The 21450-nt window shown below is 35.6% G+C and overlaps 1 protein-coding gene across 1 annotated transcript in view; it reads left to right on the top strand.

Moving 5' to 3' along the window:
• STAG1 (stromal antigen 1) overlaps nucleotides 1-21450 on the top strand; it is a 355079-nt gene that overhangs the window by 297974 nt on the left and 35655 nt on the right. The window contains exon 22 of the mRNA XM_027845191.1: nucleotides 9806-9886. Coding sequence (XP_027700992.1) covers nucleotides 9806-9886 — 81 coding nt within the window. The remainder of the gene's footprint in view (nucleotides 1-9805; nucleotides 9887-21450) is intronic.

Raw genomic sequence — 21450 nt, 5'->3', positions numbered from 1 at the left:
ACCACCTGTGATTTCATTAGTATAAGAAATTCCTGAATGAGGAAACTCTACCAATACAGGTTGTCACTTTTCTTCAAATTATAATCTTAATAGAATTTCTTAGAGCATTGAGAGGCTAAGTGATTTACCCAGTCAGACAAGTCAGTATGTATCAGAAGTGAGAGTTGAACCCAGGCCTTCCTGATTCAGATGCCACCTTTATTATACCATGCTACATACCATCCCCCCCACTAACTCCAATGCACACATACTCTTTATCAAATAACTATAACAAACATTAAACATTTAACCAATATTATTTCCCTATTTAGAATTTATGTACTTATTTTTGTTTTTTAATAATTCATTTTTTAGAAGTTGTCTAGTGAAATTCAAGCTGATCCTTATCTATAGTTTTTTTTTTTTCTTATAGAAAGCAATGGCATTCAGAAACATTTCGCTGATATTAGAGTTCTACATTTTATTACTTTAAAAGATACTCAGTGTGGTATCCAAGTAGCTGAAGGTTTTACAAATTATTTTTAAGAGATAATTTAGAATCTAATTCTCTTATTCATTTTCTTTTACTTTCAAAAGATAATCCACTTTGAGTTGCTAGTCAGGAGATTTTAGTAGTTAATTATCATCTAAAGGTGCCACTTCATATTCTTTAGGTGAAATTTTATGTGTTGTAGTAGCCTCTTAGATTTTCAAAGCCATAAAAACCAGCCACAAATTGAGGGCATAATTTCCTTCAAATTACATTAAGGCTGAATTCCTTTGCCTGGTACCAGGATTCTCCACTCTTTTTTTGGTGAGGCAATTGGGGTTAAGTGACTTTCCCAGAGTCACACAGCTAGTGAATGTTATGTGTCTGAGGTCACATTTGAACTCAGGTCCTCCTGAGTTGGTGCTCTATCCACTGCGCCACCTAGCTGCCTCCACATATTTTTATTACATTTAAAACACTAAGGCACTTTCAACTCTTTACCATAGGAACTATCTTCCCAATTGATCTGATGATCTGAATAAAGTTTTACTTGAGGCACAAAGCTTTTAATGAGTAAATGAGTTGCACCAATGGTATTATATTGAAAAGGGGAAAAAAGTGTGATATTAAGACCTAAGTTGTCAATAGTTCTTTGAAGTTCTTTGAAAATAAGGCCTTGAACGATAGGACAGTAATTCAGGTTTTACAGTTTGGTTTCAAGATCAATGGAAATCTGCCCATTAGTACTTTAGGACTTTGTGAATGCTCGGCCAATGTGGGTCTTAATTTGAAATTCCTATTAAAGCATCTGTTTTTAACATTTTTAAATCCAAGTATTGATTTCTTTAACTATGTAAGTCTTTGTGGAGATTATTTACTGTCATATGAATATTACAAATGTACTTGGAACAGTATCTTCCCTCTTTGATGAAATCAAGTAATTTATTAGGAAATCACTATTTCATCCTGTTTGCTAGTACCATGCAAATTAAATCTTGCTTAAAAATAACCCCTACTAACCTGGAATATCTCATCCTGTAAAATCTGTGCTTTTTTTTTTAATTTACTAATGATAAAGTCTTGGGTCTAAACTATTGAAAAATTAAGGGATACACGGGACTGAATTTAACCATGGATCATTGAGAAATTTTGCTATGTCTGTCATACCTTATTATTATAGTGGGTTACACTAGAGCAGCACTATGCTTTTATTCAAGAATTCTGGCCTTATCTTTGATTATGCTCACAACAATCCAATTAGCAGATTGAATTTATGGTCTGTCTCACAGTTTCAAATACCACTAACAGCTTTTATAACTTGAGACTTAATATCAGAACTAACAAATTTCCTAATGCATTTATTTTACTGTAATCATCACATGCACCAATGCTTTTCCTTTTTTCTGCTATAATAAAAGGCTTTAACATCTTTATTGTGGTACACTCCCAGTGTCATGTGTTACATTCTATTTTGCGTCTATTTTTTGCTTTCTAAAGTACACTGATTTGGAGTAGCTGTCTTTTTTACCACTAAAAAATCCGAATAAATAAAGATAATACTCCTTGAGTGTGCACTGTTCATTCAGATATTTATTAATGTCAGGAAATATTTTAAGTAAAGACAAAGAAAAGTATAAGTACTCTCTTGGTAACTAATATGAGCAGATCAGTGAAGTACAAAACGTGAAAAAAAGTATCTGTATAAAATATAATCTGTCCTTTCAAATTTTATGAAGCTTGCAATGGAATTGGGAGATAAAAACAACAGAAGTGAAAAAATTACAGAACATTGAAGTGTTAACATTGTGACATGCTGCTTAATAAGTATAATAAATCTCTTGATTTTTGGTCAGTTTACTGTGCATTTATTAAGCAGAGCATGGTGCTTGACTCTAGGCAGATAGAACACTCAGCTAAGCCAAGGCCCCTGGCTTCATGGAGCCTATATTCTGGTGAGGAAGTGACATACATAAATAATCATCATAATAATACAAAATAATACATACATATGTAGGAAATGCATGAGAGTTACAAGCAAATTACTATGTGAAGTCTGCTAGTAAAGAAGGCACTTATATATGGAAAGATCAAAAAAGAATAATAGAGGAAGTAGTATTTTAATTGAGTTTTAAAGAGTGGGTAGGATTTCACCAGAGCTGTGGGCATACCAGAGATAGGAAACAGTACCATAAGCCAGTGTATAGAGGTGAACAAGTTGAGGGCATAATAAGTGATCCATTATTCTTTCTACTTTACAACACTCACTTATGGCCTTGGTTAAAAAGATTTTACACAAGCAGCAAGTGCTAGATTTAGTATCTAAGTACCCATTTGCTTTTCTAAACTAGTATACTTCAGAGATATTGCAGGGTTCCATTACAGACCACCACAATAAAGCAAATATCACAATAAAGCAAGTTACATAGATCATTTGTTTCCCAGGGCATATAAAAGTTATGTTTATCACTGTACTATAGTCTTGTTAAGTACGCAGTAGTAGTATATCTAAAAATAAATATATATCTTAATGTAAAAAATACTTTATTGCTAAAAAAAAAAATGCTAACCATCATCTAAGCCTTCAGTGAATCTTAATCTTTTTCCTGGTGGAGGGCCTTGCCTCAGTGTTGATGGCTGCTGACAGATCAGGGTGGTGGTTGTTGAAGTTTTAGGTGGCTATGGCAATTTTTAAAAATAATACAGCAATGAAATTTGCAGCATAAATTTACTCTTCCTTTCACTTTAACACTTAGAGGTAGGGTTACTAATTGGCCTGATTTTAGTGTTGTGTCTCAGGAAACAGGGAGACCTAAGGAGAGAGAAACAAACCAGAACATGTCAGTGGAGCAGTCAGAACACACACAAATCATTTAAGTTCATTTCTTACATGGGCACAGCTCAGCACACCACAGAAAAATTATAATAGTAACATTAGAGATTATTGATTACAGATCACTATAACAGATATAATAATACTGAAAAAGTTTCAAATATTGCAAGAATTACCAAGATGTAACATGGAGACATGATATGAGCACATACTATTGGAAAAATGGTGCCACAGGGTTGCCACAAACCTTCAGTTTGTTTTGAAAAAAAAAAAAAACGCAATCTCTGTGAAGTGCAATAACATGAAATATCCTTGTATTCTATTTTGTGGTTTACTTCCTTCTAAAATATAAGAAGGAAATATGATAGTTCAGTCCTACTACACTATGACCTCTAATTGTCAAATTTGAAATATTATGTTCATGTTACATTTCTTCTAGTATAAGCCCTTAATAGATAATTGTGGTTTTTTGTACATTCTTATACATTTGTACATAGTTCAAAATATTTGCTAAATTTTGAATCCTACACAGAACTTATTATTTATATTAACTATCCCTTAGAATGTCCATTTCATTCTTTTATAGTGGCAGGCAACATTTCATTGCTTGGATTTTATAAATACTTTTTCTCATCATAACCTTAAAAAAAGTTTTACAAGAAAGATTTCATTCCTCTGAGATATGAAAGTGATCAGTTGATAAATACCATTTTAATCAATTTCCCTTTTTATTAGCAAGAAAATTACACCATAATAGTTGTATAAATTGTGAGCAAGCACTACCAAGTCCAATTTGAGGATTGCTTAGTCATGGTCTTAAAACTATTTCTTTTATAATATATTGATGACTAATTCCATCCACAAAATCCATCTTGGTTTATGTATATACTATACTTAACCATGTTAACTCACTATTGCCCATATTAGACATTAGCTATTATGGCAAAACTAAGTAAAAACTTAATGTTTGTTTGTGCATTAAACCTGTATGCATTAGAGAATATTAGTCCTGATTGGGACTGTTAGAATGTCAAAAGGATAGTTAAAAAATCAGTAATAGAGGATGAAGACAACGATAAATATAATTTGTCTAATAAAAAAAATTGCCAGCACCCCTGAAGAAAATTATACTTTTTCCCCCTCCTGCTTCCCCTACAAAGTGTTTGTTTATTGAATTTTTAAATTGTCAAATAAAAAGCATTGGAATTTCAGAGTTCAAATGGAATTGTAGGCATAATCTATGCCAGCCCTCTTAATTTTAAAGTTGAATAAACTTGGGCTCAAAGAGGTTAAGTTAATTTCCCAAAGTAACACAGTTACTAATTCCTAATGAAGTCCTCTTTCATAAAGGGAGCATTCTGTGACTTCCAATCCTGGAAAGCAGAAGCTGTGCCCTCTCCTCCATCTTAAGATGTTAGTCATTTGCCACAGTTTGGTCATCATACATACATAAATCTTTAATTTCTTCCTCCTTTTTCACCATCCTTTAAGCTCAAACCAGTTTTTCTCTTATACAAACAATTTTCCTAACATAAAATATGTCAATTAAAATAATTTTATACATAAGTGTGACTTATAATCACTTAATATTTCTCTCTTTTTGATATTTGTGTTGACCTAATAATGTAATCACTACTAAACTATTACTCTTCTCATGAAACCTCATGTCACGGAGGTGACCTTAGGTTCTTGAAGGCTTTGAATGGATTGCAGCCTCATGTAAGTCCTATACAATAATGGAGAAAGTCTTAGAGTATAAGCCCCAGTATTTTGTCATGTAAGGATAATCTTAGTTTTTTTTTTAAAAGTAGGTTCATCACCAGAAGTTTACACACTAGGTGATAATTTTTTTTTCATCATAGCAGTTTTTAGCTACCATTCTTCTCATCAAGAGTGAAAAATGGCTCTAAACAAATTCTAAAGCAGTAGAACCCACAAGAAGACAGAGTGAAACAAATTTCCAGCCCAAGACAACCTGGATGGTTGAACAGAAAGATATATCACACCGGGCCGGGAGAGGAACGCAGTTTGGTGTGGGCGCATAGGCAAAACAGGCCTCAGTGAACCTGGAGCAGTCCTCAGAGGACTGAAACATGGGAAGTTGTGACAGTTTCCAGACATCTCAACCCACACATGCCAACGAGAACTTAGAAGGTCAGTAGGAAAAGTCTGTGACTGCAGTGAGAGAGAGAAGCTCAGTTCCAGCTCTAGTCCCCAGTCATGGCCCCGGGACGGCAGCTGCCTCCAGAGCTTCTGGCCCACAGACTGAGGGGGAATTGAGTGGCTGATGAGATTGGGGTTGCAGGGTTCTCTTGCTTTGCCCGTGCTTGGATCTGGGTCACAGTTCTGGGTGGCGGTCCTGGGGTGAGGAGGAGTGCTGGTGTGGTGTAGCTTATAGTGATGGTGGAGAAGAAATGTTCCTCACAGTTCCAATGCAGAAAAGAGTGCTTGTGGTCACTCATAGTGGTCACTCATAGACCACAACACAGACTAGGAAAGGAATAAATACCTCTCCTTTGATCATATCACCTTGGAAGAACTGAAAATTTACAGGTCCCTAGAAGTATCTCTGAAAACAGCTGAACAAAACCCCTGAAGCTTGGGATGGTACATTCTCCACACTAGAAGCAGACTCCTACCTTAACAAAGAGTTTAAAACTCAAGTAATTGGCTGGGATCATGAGCAAATTCGCAAAAAAAGTCAGACCATAGAATCTTTCTTTGGTGACAAAGAAGATCAAAACATACAACTAGAAGAAGACAACAAAGTCAAAGCTACTACATCCAGAGTCTCCAACAAAAATATGAATTGGTCCCAGGCCGTGGAAGAGCTCAAAAAGGATTTTGAGAAACAAGTAAGAGGAGTGGAGGAAAAACTGAGAGTGGTGCAAGAAAATCATGAAAAACAAGTCAACAGCTTGCTAAAGGAGACCCAAAAAATACTGAAGAAAGTAACACCTTAAAAAATAGCCTAACCCAAATGGCAAAAGAGGTCCAAAAAGCCAATGAGGAGAAGAATGCCTTAAAAAGCTGAATTAGCCAAATGGAAAAGGAAGTCCAAAAGCTTACTGAAGAAAATACTTCCTTAAGAATTAGACTTTATGAGAAATCAAGACAGTGTAAAACAAAACCAAAAGAATGAAAAAATAGGAAAAAAATATGGAATATCTCATTGGAAAACAACTGACCTGGAAAATAGATCCCGGAGAGAGAATTTAAAAATTATTAGACTATCTGAAAGCCATGATCAAAAAAAGAGCCTAGACATCATCTTTCAAGAAATTATCCAGGAAAACTGCTCCAATATTTTAGGACCAGGGGACAAAATAGAAATTGAAAGAATCCACTGATCACCTCCTGAAAGAGATCCCCAAAGGTAAAGTCCTAGGAATATTGTAGCCAAATTCCAGAGTTCACAGGTCAAGGAGAAAATATTGCAAGCAGCCAGAAAGAAGCAATTCAAGTATTGTGGAAACACAATCAGGATGACACAAGATTTAACAGCTTCTACATTAAGGGACCAGAGGACTTGGAATATAATATTCTGGGGGTCAAAGGAGATAGGATTACAACCAAGAATCCCTTACCCAGCAAAACTGAGTATAATCCTTCGGGGGGGAAATGGATGATTAGTGAAATAGAGGACTTTCAAGCATTCTTGCTGAAAAGACCAAAGCTAAATAGAAAATTTGACTTTCAAATACAAGACTCAAGAGAGACATGAAGGAGTAAACAGGAAAGAGAAATCATAAGGGACTTATTGAGATTGAATTGTTTAATTCTTGCATGGAAAGATGATATTTGTAACTCATGAGACCTTTGTCAGTATTAGAGGAGTCGGAGGGAAAAAAATTATATGTATGTAATAGATAGAGGGCACAGGGTGAGTTGAAGATGAAGGGGGGACATTTGGAGAATAAAATTAAGGGGTGAGAGGATTATACTGGGTGAAGGAGAAAGGGAGAGGTAGAATGGGGTAAATTATTTCACATAAAACAGACAAGAAAAGGCTCTTACAATGGAGGGGAAGTGGGGGAAGGTGAGAGGGAATGAGTGAATCTTATTCTCATCAGATTTGGCTTAAGGAGGGAATAACATACACCCTCAATTGGGTATGGAAACCTATCTTACCCTACAGGAAAATAGGGGGGGAAGGGGACAAGAAAGCAGGGGGATGATAGAGGGGAGGGCAGATTGGGGGAGGGGAGTAATCAGAAGCATACACTTCTGAGGAGGGACAGGGTCAAAAGAGAGAATAGAATAAATGGGGGGGTGGGATAGGATTAAGGGAAATATACTTAGTTTTTCACAATATGACTACTATGGAAGTGTTTTGCGTGACTACACATGTATAACCTGTATCGAGTTGCTTGCCTTCTCATTGAGGGTGGGTGGGGAGGGAGATAGGGGGAAAATTCGGAAGAAATGTTTTTAAAAAATTGTTTTCACATGTAACTGGGAAATGAAATATATAGGAAATGAGGTATAGAAATCTATCCTGCCCTACAGGAAAATTGATGGGGAAGCGGGGAAGAGAAAGAAGGGAAGGCAGATTAGGGGAAGGGGTATTCAGAATGCATGCCGTCTTGGGGTGGGGGGAAGGGACAAGGTAGGGAGAAAATTTGGAACTCAAAATCTTGTGGTTGTGAATGTTGAAAACTAAAAATAAATAAATTAATAATTAAAAAAGAAATTAAAAGAAAAAAGAGAAGTAGCACTATAAATTGTGATTCAATATACTTTAAATATTAATACTATGCTTTAAGTTAACAATGGAATTTGTGTCCTGGGAAGCAACAATGCATAACATACTTATGGAATATGCCATTCCAAGTTCCAAATAATTAACTTAAAAATAAACTTTTGGAGCATAAGCAGTTTCTAAACTATGGATTACATATATAACGAACATGTTTAAACCTTGACTTGATGACATAAGTCTGTATGACCCTTTGCTTCATGGGCCTAGACTCACCTGTTTTTTGAGTTCTTATGTCTTCTTTTTATAGTTTTTTATTATTCCTCCTCTTAACTGTCAAGTACTAAGTCTTTATTAACAGTGCCTACTTTTGTCAGGTCCCTTTTCCTCTAGTTTCTTCTACTGTTCTGTGGACTGGGAAGGTAAATAACCACATGTGTTATAGTTGGGTCTGAATAAATATAAATAGGTTCTCAGTGAAGCCATGAGGGACAGATAGTCTAGTGAGTAAAGTGCATGAGCTTTATTTCTTAGACTATGCTGCTACTTACACACACACATACATACACACACACGTGTGCGCATGTCTGTGGAGAGAGAATTAGATGAAACTTGGAATAAAGAAAAAGTATGACTTACAAATTCTTATTGGAAGATGAGGATTTAAATATATAATGCAACAGAATGACTAGGATAAAAGATCAAGAAGAAAGTTATGCAATTATTTACATTGAGAGCAACATACTAAAGAAGATAATATTTGCTGTGTAAAATTTGAATGGAAGAGTGAAGAAAGATATGAGGTAAAGCTAACTATAGGAGCAAAGAATGGAATCCAGTATAGTTCATATTATGGGAAAATAAAGACTCAAAATCAGTTTGGTAATGGGAACGGAGGAGGAAGAACAGAAAATTAAAATTTCTTTCAACGTTATTGCTTTATAGGTATCTTATTCCCATTGAATAAAAATATTACTGGTTACATTAATAACCAGATATTTATTAACGTTCATGTTTCCAAAACCAGTAGAGTTTATTCTCGTCTTTTTTCCGACATCTCCAGGTCATTTATCAGTGTCTTGTTTCCTGGTATTTTTCATGTCTCATTTTAGTTCTATGATTTTTTTTTTTAGAAGATCCCAAATTGTGATCCTAAGACCACAAGTAGTCTGCGAACATCCTTTTTGATGATAAAGTAGTGTTTTTATTTCTAACATGAGCTGATTAATGTTTTTAATAAAACTGTAGTCTCAATTGGTATTTCATCAAAAGGAACACCATTTATCTGATTCACTTGGGTGAGATATTTTGAGTGTTTGGGCTTATTTATGGAATCTTTTGCCCTACCAAAGTTATCCACAGCTTGAAAATTTTTGAGAATCACAGTACTACATAATTAGTAAAGTAAAACTAACCACAAATTGATCCAGGTCCTCTTGTCTCACACATAATTATTCACTTTCCCCCAGATTCTTCTATTTTATTCAAACACACTCATGTAGTTTTTAATTCATATACCATATAAATATTTCTTTCAAATAACAACATTGGTCCCTTTAAAGTATGTTGTTACTTGGGCTCATTCCTATGATTAGACTTTAGAAAAATCTGATTTCTTGTTTTTTGCGAAATATCCTTTAAGATTATCTGTCACTGATTTAATTACAACTTATTACTTGGAATTTGTGTTATCTCCAACTAGATAATAAAGGAACATAATACAAGTCTAGTATTGTATAAGTTAAAATTATTGTTGCTTTGTTTTCTTTTCATCAGTTAAACTTATTTTTTTTCCTTTTTGTTTCAGATAGTAGTTCAGGCGCTTCAGTGTTCCCATTACTCAATTCTCTGGCAGTTGGTGAAAATTACTGATGGCTCTCCTTCTAAAGTAAGTAAGAGTTTTTCTAAACAGTTGTTTATTCATGAACTAAATCTTGCTTTATCCTGTCAAAGTGTGAAGTGTGTTTAACGAATTGCCCACAAAATGAAGTTAAAATCCATGCATTAACAGAGAATAGTGCAATAATAAATTTACAGTACAGGTTAGGCTTTAAAGTCCTAAAAGAAAAAAGATAAAACTACTTTAAAAATAACTATTTCATATGACTAAAATATATTCTCATGAGAAATCTTCATTTAATCTAATGGAAGTTTTATGTGGCATTTGTTTTCATCATGATTTTCATATCTCTTGATAGTCGTTGCTTCTTTAATTTTGATTGTTAATCACCATGATCTAAAGTAAATCCAGGATAAGTATTTCACCACTTTTTTTTTAAGATTATGAATATGTCAGTAGTAAATTCTATTAATATAAATTAAATTGATCAAGTTTTTCTACATTTGTTTTTCAAAGCCAAAATGTGATCATCTAGGCTGTTTCTGTCAATCCTTAAAATAAAAAAATTTTAATTAAATTTTATTTTTTCCTATCAATGAAAATCTTCCTTCTCTTCCTCCAGCTTCTCCCCCACCCCCATTGAGAAAGAAATTATGTAATAGTCTTTCCGCTTGTTCCTTGACATTTCCTCTTACCCTAGAGAATGATTTTGTTGTTTTATTAACCCTACTGAAAACTGAATGGATTTCTACAGCTTGTAGCTACTGTTAATTTCCTTTGTAAAGACAATACATTACATCGTCTTAGTCATTATAGAACTCATTATTGAACTTCAAGTCTTTCCATTTGGTGCCAACCTTATTATTTGAGTTATATTCCATTCCATGCTATGTGATTGTTCTTAGTATAAATTATAGCATTGTACTGATGACTTGATGTATTGCCAGTTTTTCCTCTATTTAGTGACTTTTCATTTTTAGATTATTTTCTTATATTGTGACCAATAACTTCAAGTTGTATTTGATAATCTTAAACAATTTGAAAACCTCAGAACACATAATTTTATATATATGTCTTTGTAATTATTTTGATATGTATTTTTATAGGCATAGTCTCTTTGATTAATTGTAAAGAATAATCCCATTACTAGAGAACACATAATGAAATATATCTCCCTCTCAGCGGAGAGATGAGAAGACATTGGGTATAAAATGCTGAATATATTGTCAGGTTGCCTTGTATTTTGGTTTTGTTTTACTTTCTTTGAGGGCATGGTATATTAGGAAATGACTACTAACTACATTCATTTTGATTATGCAATTCCACTACTGGGCATATATCTAGAAAGAAAGGCCTCACATGCTAACATTTTTTATAATGGCCCTTTTTATGCTAGCAAAAAAACAGGAAATCAAATGGATGTTCATTAAATGGAGAATGGCTGAACAAATTATGTTTATGAATTTAGTAGATACTGTAAGAAATATCATAAGAAATGATTAATGATGAATTAAGAAACCTAGGAAAGAGTTGTGTGACTTTATGCAGATTTTAGCAGGTAGAACCTTGAGGACAAATATAAATGATGACAACAGTAACATAAGAAAAAAATTCTAGCAGGTTACTCTACCCAGTAGTGGAATTACATGATCAAAGTGAAGGTCATTCAGTGACTTTTCTTGCTCTTTAAATGCTGTTCATCTTAAAGAAGTATTTGCATTGTATTCATTGCATCATGATCAATTACCACGAAATTCACTATCTGCAGTGAGTGTTCCAAACCTTCTTTCTTTAAAAACAAAACAAAACAAACAAATCTTCTTTCTTAATGTCAGCCTCCTATAGCACCCTCTCTACCTACTCTCTCAACTGAGAATGTTGCCTCCTCCTTCAATTTTTAAAATTGAGGCCATTTGCCAAGAATTTTCTTCTCTCCTCACTTTGCATCATTCAGACATTTTCCTCTATTTTTCATCCTTTGTTCTTCTCTCTGATGAAGAGTGAGCCCTTTTCCTTACCAAGACCAACCCCTTTACATGTACCCTAATCACACCCTACCCTGTGTTTTCCAGCAAAGTGCCCCTAATTTCATCTTATGTTATTCTCTATCTTCATTCTCTCCTTACATACAAACATGTCCATGTCTTCACAAAAATCCTCACTTGATCCTCCCATCGCTGTTAGCTCTTGTCCTATATTTCTCCTACCGATTGTGACTAAATGCCTTGAGAAGGCTGTCTAAAATCACCTCCACTTCCTCACCCCTCCCTCTCTTCTTAATTCTCTGCGATCTGGCTTCTGACAGCCTCATCATTACACTGAAACTTCTCTCTCCACAGTTACCAGTGATCTCTTAAATACCAAATCTAGTGGCCTTTTCTTCATCCTTCTTGACTTCTCTGGTGCATTTGACACTGTTAATAAACACTTTCTCTTCCTGAATACTCTCTTCCCTCTAGGTTTTTGTGATACTGCTCACTCCTGGTTCTTCTACCTGTCTAATCACTCCTTCTCAGTCTTCTTTGCTGGTTCTTCATCTAAGTCACACTCGCTTATCATGGGTGACCCCCAAGGCTCTGTTCTGCACCTCTCTGTCAGGAGGTGGGTAGCATGTTTCATCATTAGTTCTCTGGAATCATGGTTCTCATGGAATTAGAAAGAAAATATTAGGAATAATTGCTATTATTATTAAAAGAAGCAACATATTTTCTGTTATAGACAAGAGAAACTGAAGGCTGCCCTTATAGGGTCAGCACCCCCATTATGGATCTGGGACCTCCTCTCACCCTTGGGTACAGCCTCTCCCTGGGCACTGGAATGCTCAGTGTGGCTGCTTCTGTCCAGACCAGTCTCCAAAATCCACAGATCTCTCTGTCTATCTTCCTAGAAAAATTATTCATTGTGATGTTTTCATGGATTTCCCCATCAGGGGTCTGGTATATCTTCTAGATCTTTTGGGGTAAGTTTTTGGCTGGCAGCTATACTGCTTCCTACTATGGCACTATGTTGGCTCCCTCAAGTAATAGTTTTGCTAATTATTTTTGTTATATTGATTATGTTCATGGAGGGGGAGAAAGTTTTTTTTTTTTTTAATATCACATAATATAAAAATTGGCTATTTTTAACTTTTATGATCACCTCTAACTCTGATTTAGCAATAATTTTCCCCAAACAATGGATTGAAAGTTAAAATTTAAATCACTAACACTAAAAAGTGCTTTTATATACTAAAGATAGCTCTATTTCAAGACATGGAATGAAGTCAAAAGCACAGTTGGTCTATGTGACACAGACAAGATTAGATATTTCTTTTGAGGTTAAATTCAGCAGGTAGTACAAATAAATATTGTTTCTTATCCCATAATTGCCAGAAAGTTAAAATGTGTTTTTTTCCTCACAGGTCATATTCAGTTTATTTTGCTCCAGTGCCCCCTAGTGCCAGTCCTATAAGGGCAGCCTTCAGTTTCTCTTGTTTATAACAGAAAATATTCTTCTTCCTTTAATTATAATAGCATTTATCCCATCAGTTCCTTTCTGATTTGTGAAAAGAGAATTTAAAAGCCAGATGAACACGGGCCAAGTTTAGAGTAATATTTGCTTCATTGAGGCCAATCCCCTGGGAATGTTAATAATCCTCCTGAACTTATTCTTCTGTGATTAATAAGCAAGTTATACCCCAACCCCATCCAAGTGATCCTGAATACCAGCTGTCATTTTTCAGACCTATTCTCCATCTCCACTGCCCTTAACTCAACCCTCTCACTCTCAGTCAGTGTTGAAGTGTAAGGCTACCCACCTTTCCACTGTACTCTCTGAAAGTCTTGTTTTATATGTAATAAACTTGATATAATCTTAAATCTTTTCTTTTCCCACTCCTTCCATCTTCTGGCTCCCACTGAGACCTGCCTCTCTCCTTAAAATACAGCCTTCTGGCCACCCTTTCCAGCACTGACTGCACTTTGACTCATTCCCTCTAACTCACTGGTAAAGGCAGGAAATTGGAATATTCCTTGTTCCCCAGTACAACTCCTAAGCTTACTTACCCTCTACCACCGTCATGCAATAACTTCTGTTCCTTTTGAGGGTCACTTATTACATATCTACCTACTCTATCAAAACTCTGGTAGCTTTTGTCTACCGACCTCCAAAATACTCCACTTTCCTCAGTGAGTTCAGTACCTAGCTCACAACATTTCTTCCCTCACCAACTCCTTCCCCTGTACTAGGGGACTTCAACATATATATATTAATCCCTCAAAAACACCTTTATCTCCCTTTCTATCCCACTTCAACATCACACAGAGATGATCATACCCTTGATCTTGTTCTCACTCACAAATGTTCCACTTCAATGTTCATGAGCTCTGAAATTCCCATATTTTATCACAATCTGTTGTCATTCCACTTCTTCCTCTGCCTCGCAATCCCAAATCCTGTTCTTTGTCATCACTGTAAGCTCCAATTCCTTGACCCCTTAGTTCTTTCCCAGGTTATTATCTATACACTGGCTACACTCCCCATGTCCTCATCTTGACCCTTTAATAAGCCTCTGCACGATTCAACTTTATACTGTCCTCTTGTCTTGATCCTTTGCCTCTTGTGCTATTGCTGATCTTGCCCTGCCAAGCCGTAGCCCTGAATTACTTGCACTATCCAGTGTCTTTTCTCCTACCCAAGTGTTGCTGAATAAAGTTAAAGAGAAAATATGCCAAATGAATCCAATACAAATTATGTGACATAATCTCCACTGGACCCTCACTGCAGCAAGACAATCTCTAATTAACTAGCTATCCGTCTTGCCACAACATGTTTTCTAAACCTTTTCATCCCTCCTCAGACTTCCTATGGCTCCCCACACCAACACTCTTTTTGTTGAGAACCTGACCTCTTATTTCACTGAAAATATGGAGACCATTTACTAAAAGCCTTCCCTTTTTCCCTCCCCTTTGTCTCATAACTTCCAAATGCTTTCTGCCACTATCTCCACCTTCACCCCTATTTCTCATGAAGAGATGGCCCATCTCCTTGGCAAAGCATACCTCTCTTCCTATGCAAGTGATCCCATTCAATTCTATCTTCTCCAGCCAATTGTCCTTTCTCTAATCCCCAGTCTTTCACTTACCTTCAGTCTCTCCTTGTCTTCTGCCTACTTCCCTGCTACCTATGTTACAGCTTCTGCTTAGTTTCCTTTGCTAGGTCTTTGTGTCATGCATGCTAACCATGGATATCCCACATCTTCTCTCTCTATACTAGTTCACTTGGGGATCTCCTCAGCTCCCATGGATTTAGCTATCATCTCTCTACTGGTAACTCCCAAATCAGCCTATCCAGCTACCTCTCATCTCCAATTGCCAATTAGATATCTCAAACTGCATGTTCTCTAGACAATTTAAACTCAACCTTTCTAAAACTGAACTCATTATCTTTTCCCCAAAACTCATTCCCCTTCCAAACTTCGCTATTACTGTTGAGGGCACCACCATTCTCCCAGTTCCCCAGGTTTACAACTTAGATGTTATCCTCAACTCCTCACTATCTCTCATTTTCTCTATCCAATCTGTTGCCAAGACTGGTTGATTTTATATTTGTAACATCTCTTAAATATGGCCCCTTCTTTCCTCTATCACTGTCATCACCTTCCTGTAGGCCCCATCACCTCATGCTTAGGGACAACTGCAATCCCGACCGATTGGTCTCTCTGCCTAAGGGTTTTTTCTCCACTCTAATCCATCCTCCACTCATATATCAAAGTGAATTTGCTAAAACTTAGATCTGATCATGTCACTTTACCTACCCAATCAACTCCAGGGGTTCCCTGTCACCTCTAGGATAAAATATAAAATCCTTTTGACATTCAAAACCCTTCTTAACCTGGTCCCTCCCTACCTTTCCAGTCCTCTTACAGCCTTCTCCCTCAACATACGTGTTGATCCAATACACTGGCCTCCTTGCTATAACTCAAACAAGATAATCCATCTTCTGACTGGGCATTTTCACAGGCTGTCCCCCATTCATGGAATTTTCTTCCTCTGTATCCCAACCTCCTGGCTTCCTTTAAGAAGTCCCAGCCAAAGGGCAGCTAGGTGGCACAGTGGATAGAGCACCAGCTCTGGAGTCAGGAGGACCTGAGTTCAAATCCAGCCTCAGACCCATAATACGCATTAGCTGTGTGACCCTGGGCAAGTCACTTTACCCCATTGCCTAGCCAAAAAAAAAAAAAGAAGAAAAGAAAAAAGTCCCAGCCAAAATCCTATCTTATAAGAGAAGCCTTTTCTGATCCCCATTAATGCTAGTGCCTTTCCGGTTTATCCTCTACATAGTTGTTTGCATGATATCTTCCTCATTGGACTGTAAACTTATTGAGAATAGAAACTATTTTTTGCCCTTTTTTGTATCCCCAGTGTTTAGCATAGTGCCTGGCACATAGTAGAATCTTAATGAATATTTCTTGACTGGCTGAGGGCCCAGTTGAAATTACATAACATCAGTTTCTAGTGGATCTCCAAAAACTCCCTCATTCAGAAAATACTTGTCAAAACACGTTGACGTGGTACATAAGGTTACACCTAATTAGAATGTAAGCTCTTTTGTAATTGTTATGGGGAAAAGATGATAAGAGGTCATATGAGTAGTAGTATCTTGTAAAACAAGAAAATTAGAAGATAAAATTACTTAAGAAATCAAGACATGAAACTCTACTAAGTTAGACCATTCTACAGCCATTTCTAAGAGAAAAACAAATAAATGAAAAAATAGAAAGTCTGCCGGCATGTTTGTGACAATCTGTTTACATCATCTATAACGTTGTAGAACCACTACATTTGGATTCAGCTATCTATCTCAGAGTTTCCGTGTACTTTGAAAGAAAATGGAAATGACACTTTAAAAATGAAGTCAGAAAGAGTAACTGAATCAGACCAGCACACAATACAGTATGATTTTGGGAGCACAAAGAAATGATTATACAAGATATTTGAAAGAGAGGAATTAATGAACTGATTAGACAATATTCTCCATAAAAGCAACCAAAAGGACATCAGCGAGTTTAAGGATTCTGCCTTGACAGACTACATCTTCTATTCAAAGACTCATCCTAGCAAAGTACTAAACCTCTTAAGGCTTACTTATCACCAGTAGGCTGTGAACTAGGAGATGAATTTGGCCATGGTGACCCATGAAATAGCTATACATTAAATGGCTCAGTCTTATTTGATCACTTTCTGCTACCGCACACACAAATGGTAACAGTTAAAGACTGTTTGCAGAAAAGGTTGCAGTTAATCTTGCAATGTTCATAATGAGTGTAGCCATGAAATTGGTTATACAAAATGAAAAAATAGAGAAAATCTGTAAAGAGTGATCTGAATTTAAATCCTCCCTCAGATATTTATTAGTAGTGTGACAATGGGAAAATCATTAAACCTCCAAGCCTCAGTTTCTTAATCTGTAAAATGGGGATAATAGTTGCATCTACCTTACAGGGTTATTGTGAGGATCAAATGAGTCAACAGGTAAAGCTCTTTGCAAACCTTAAAGAGTTAAATGCTAGCTAGCTATAAAGGACATGGACAAGCATGAAACAGGATATGAAGAAATGAATGTTTTGTGATCTATACTCCTGGAAGCAGTACCCACACTTAAATGCCATATTTGAGTCATGAGTTCCATCCCACCAAATCCCAGTGATACATGTATGCGATCAAATTTACATCCTTGCATTAAGATGTCTAGTTCATCTTTGTTGATTAGTCATACATTTTACATTTGTATAGAGACATCTGTGGCTATAGGCTTTTGAGGTTTTTTGTTACTGGTTCTCATGTTCTTCCATGAATTTCCAGCCTGGAATTTCTGTTGATACCATCTAACAATATACCTTCCTGGGGTATCTGACTTGACAGACACATATATGAATACTTTTTCTTCTCTCTCTCTTTTTCAATTTAAAGCCTTCTTTATCATATTCATAAGATAGCAGGCAAATATTTTTACTAGCCTTTTTGTAGTGTATTCTGTTCCCAGCTAAGAACCTATAACTTAAGCTATGATCTGTACATCTAAATCCCATTCTCATACCCTGAGAACCAGCTGGTTGTTTTTTTTTTAATATAAATAGCTTATATTGTTAAATTTTGTTTTTAGATTGCCATTTCCCCCTGTATCCCTCTCTTGAACCTCTCCCAGAAAACCATCCTTTATAACAATGAATAAAAAAAAGAAGGAATAAGAGGGAAGAAAATCAGCAAAATAATCAACACATTATAAAAGTCTGGCATTGTTTACAGTATTCCACACCCTTAGACCCCACTTTGCAAAGGAACAAGAGGATATGTCTTTTTATATCTCTTCTTTTTGTCCAAGCTTGGACATTATAATTTCATAACATTCACCCTCACTTATTTTGTTGTTGTTCTTTTGGTTTGTGCCATTTTATTTTATATATTGCTTTCCTGGCTCTTCATTTTACATCTGTTCATATTAGCATTTCCATGCTTCTCAGGATTTATCATGTTCATCATTTCTTACAGTACAGTAATATTCTGTTATATTCATGTATCGCAGTTTGTTTAGCCATTCCCCAATGAGAGGGCATCTATTTTGTTTCAAGTATTTCACTATCACAAAAAAGTGTTCCTAAAAATATTTTGGTGTGTAGAAAACCTTTCTTTTTATCACTGACCTCATTGAGGTAAATGCTTAACACTGCAATCTTGGAGTCACTTTATTTGCATAATTCCAAATAACTTTTCTGAATGGTTATGCCAATTTATAGCTCCATCAATAGTGAATTAGTATACCTGTCTTTCCTCAACCCCTCAATCGTTCATGATTCCCACCTTTTGTCAATTTTGCCAGTTTCCTAGGTATAAACTGAAATGTCAGAGATGTTTTGATTTGCATTTCTCATATTATTAATGATTTAGAACATTCTTTCTAAATGAATCAGCTCTTCTTAACTAAGCACTTGTTCATTTCTCCATTTTTCTTTTCTCTTCTGAAGCCTCTGCTTTCTATCAATACAACCTATGTCCCTAAGATCTCCTTACCCAGGATTACTGTCTTTATTTTTCCCCATGTGGTATCATTTATCACCATATGAATTAGCAGAAATGGGTTTTTGTCAGGTCTGACAAGTCTTGGGAGAGCTACTGGCATTTACCAGTTACATGCATCCAGAATATGCCTATTATTTTTGTTAGTTTATCAGATAGATATTAACATACCCCACCAGTAAAATATCACCAACCACAAATATTAATATTAGAACTAATATTAATATTTTAATATTAATCTCTTCTCTTTTGATTATTTCTGGATGACTTTTCTTCTGAGAGCAACTGTGGAACTACTTTATCGTTTTGTGGATTACCAGAAGCTGCTTCTTTTTTAGAAAATCAAGGCTACCCCTTCTCTCTTACATAACTCCAAATGTTCAATAGCCTTTTCTCTTCCATTTCTTCTCTATATTAAATTCTCCTGCCCTTCAACTTCCTGAAAAAACAAAGTAGGATTCATTTCTGCCTGTTGCATTTCTTTTTTTTCCATTGTTTTCCTTTTGTAGCACTTAATTCCTTCTTGAAACTCTTTATTCTCTCTCCTAAGGTAAAGAGTAGAAAGTTGTTCTTCTGTCTTTTTATCTTCCCATATATAAAGGAGAATACCAATTAGTGACTGAAACCATCCTCCAAGCCTTTCTAACTTTGTAGAACCTGTGAGAGAGAGAGACAGAGAGAGAGTATGTATTTATATATATATTTTTTAAATGAATGGGTTGACTTCTCACATGGGTTACAGTTTAGAAAATTCATATATCAGGCAACATAGTTGCCTAACATTCCCTTTAACACTCTTTGCAATGTCTTCCTTGGTCAGGAGCACTGACCTGTCTCATGCTTCATAGCATTTAACGAGTTGTTGAAAGGCAGAGATGCCAGAAAAGAGTACCTGATTTTCAGAATAAATAGAACACTGCTTTATTACTAAATGGAGTCATTTGAACATATACCACAACACAAATTAGAATTTAATGGGAAGTTCTGTTACAATGATGGCACAAAGAGGCACCTGAACTCCAACATATATACTTAGGCAGTGATGAAGGACACTGGATTATAAAATAAATCTGAGACTTCACAAAAGGTATCCAGAACTATGATCACTAGATAAAGAGTGTCACCAGGAAAGCCAATCCAAGCTCAAATGGAAAGTCATGTGGTAACATATTAACTAGGGACACTCTAGAGGGAACCAAAATCTGGAGCAGCACCCTAACAAGGACAGCCAACCACAGAGCTCTGATGTGAGCACTGAATCCTGCTGGTGCATTGAGCCCAGACATACCATATAACAAGAAAGCTAGCCACAGAGGACCAAGATATATCACGACCAAATATGGAGGACCTTATCATCCTATCTAAGAGTACACCAGGAGGCAGAGCCTGACCTTTGAACAAAACGCCAAATAAGGAACCGGGGATGTGAAATATGAATTAACAGAAGGCACTGAGCCCTATGACGAAATATTGGTCAAAGACCTCCAAATGGAAAACCCAAAAGAAAAGAGTAACTCCACAGCAAGTACAGGCATAGCCTGAAGGAGGAAAAATAGCTTGGCCCAGAGACTACAAGAATATATGAGACAAATTAAGTAAAAGAGGGGGGGAAGGAAATGAGAACTCTAAAGGAAAAAAAAAAGGAAAACAAAAATATGATTTTGTTGCCAAAACCCAGGAGAGCAAAACTGGAAAGAAAGAAAACTATAGACCGATTTTCTTAATGAATATTGATGCAAAAATTTTTAAATATAATATATCACAAAGATCATACACTGTGTCCAAGTTGGATTTATACCAGGAATGCAATATTAAGAAAACTATAAATGTAATTGACCATATCAACAAAAACAACAAATATCATTATTGTATCAATAGATTCAGGAAAAGCTTTTGATGAAGTAAATACCCATTCCTATCAAAAACACTAGGAATAAATGGAGCTTTTCTTAAAATGATAAGTAATATAAATCTAAAAATCAAAAGCAAGCATTATCTGTAATGGGGATAAATGAGAAGCATTTGCAGGAAGATGAGGTGTTGAAGCGAGGTTGTCCATATCACCATTACTATTCAGTATTGTACAAAAAATGCTAGCTATAGCAATAAAACAAGAAAAAAGAAATTGAAGGAATAAGCACAGGCAGTGAGGAAACAAAACTTTTACTTTTTTTAGGTGACATAATGGTATCTTTAGAGAACCCTAGAAAGCCAACTCAAAGATTAGTCTAAAAGTTGTTAATAAACAACCTTGACAAAATTTTAAGATAAAAATCACAAATCATCAGTATTTCTATATATTACCAACAAAACACAACACAAAGAGATAAGAAGAGAAATTCCATTTAAAATAACTGCAGACAGAACACACAAAGAAACTATATGAACGCAATTACAAAATACTTTTCACGCAAATAAAGACAAATCTAAACAATTGGAGAAATATTAATTGCTCATAGATATTCTGAGCCAATATAATAAACATGACAATACTGCCTAAATCAATTTACTTATTCAGTGCTATACTAATCATACCACCAAAGAATTACTTTCTAGAGC

Source organism: Vombatus ursinus, unplaced genomic scaffold (assembly GCF_900497805.2).
Source record: "Vombatus ursinus unplaced genomic scaffold, bare-nosed wombat genome assembly UNPS02014959.1, whole genome shotgun sequence".
NCBI classification, from domain to species: domain Eukaryota; kingdom Metazoa; phylum Chordata; class Mammalia; order Diprotodontia; family Vombatidae; genus Vombatus; species Vombatus ursinus.
Note: the sequence above shows the minus strand (reverse complement) of the source record. Positions and strands in the feature narration are given on the sequence as shown.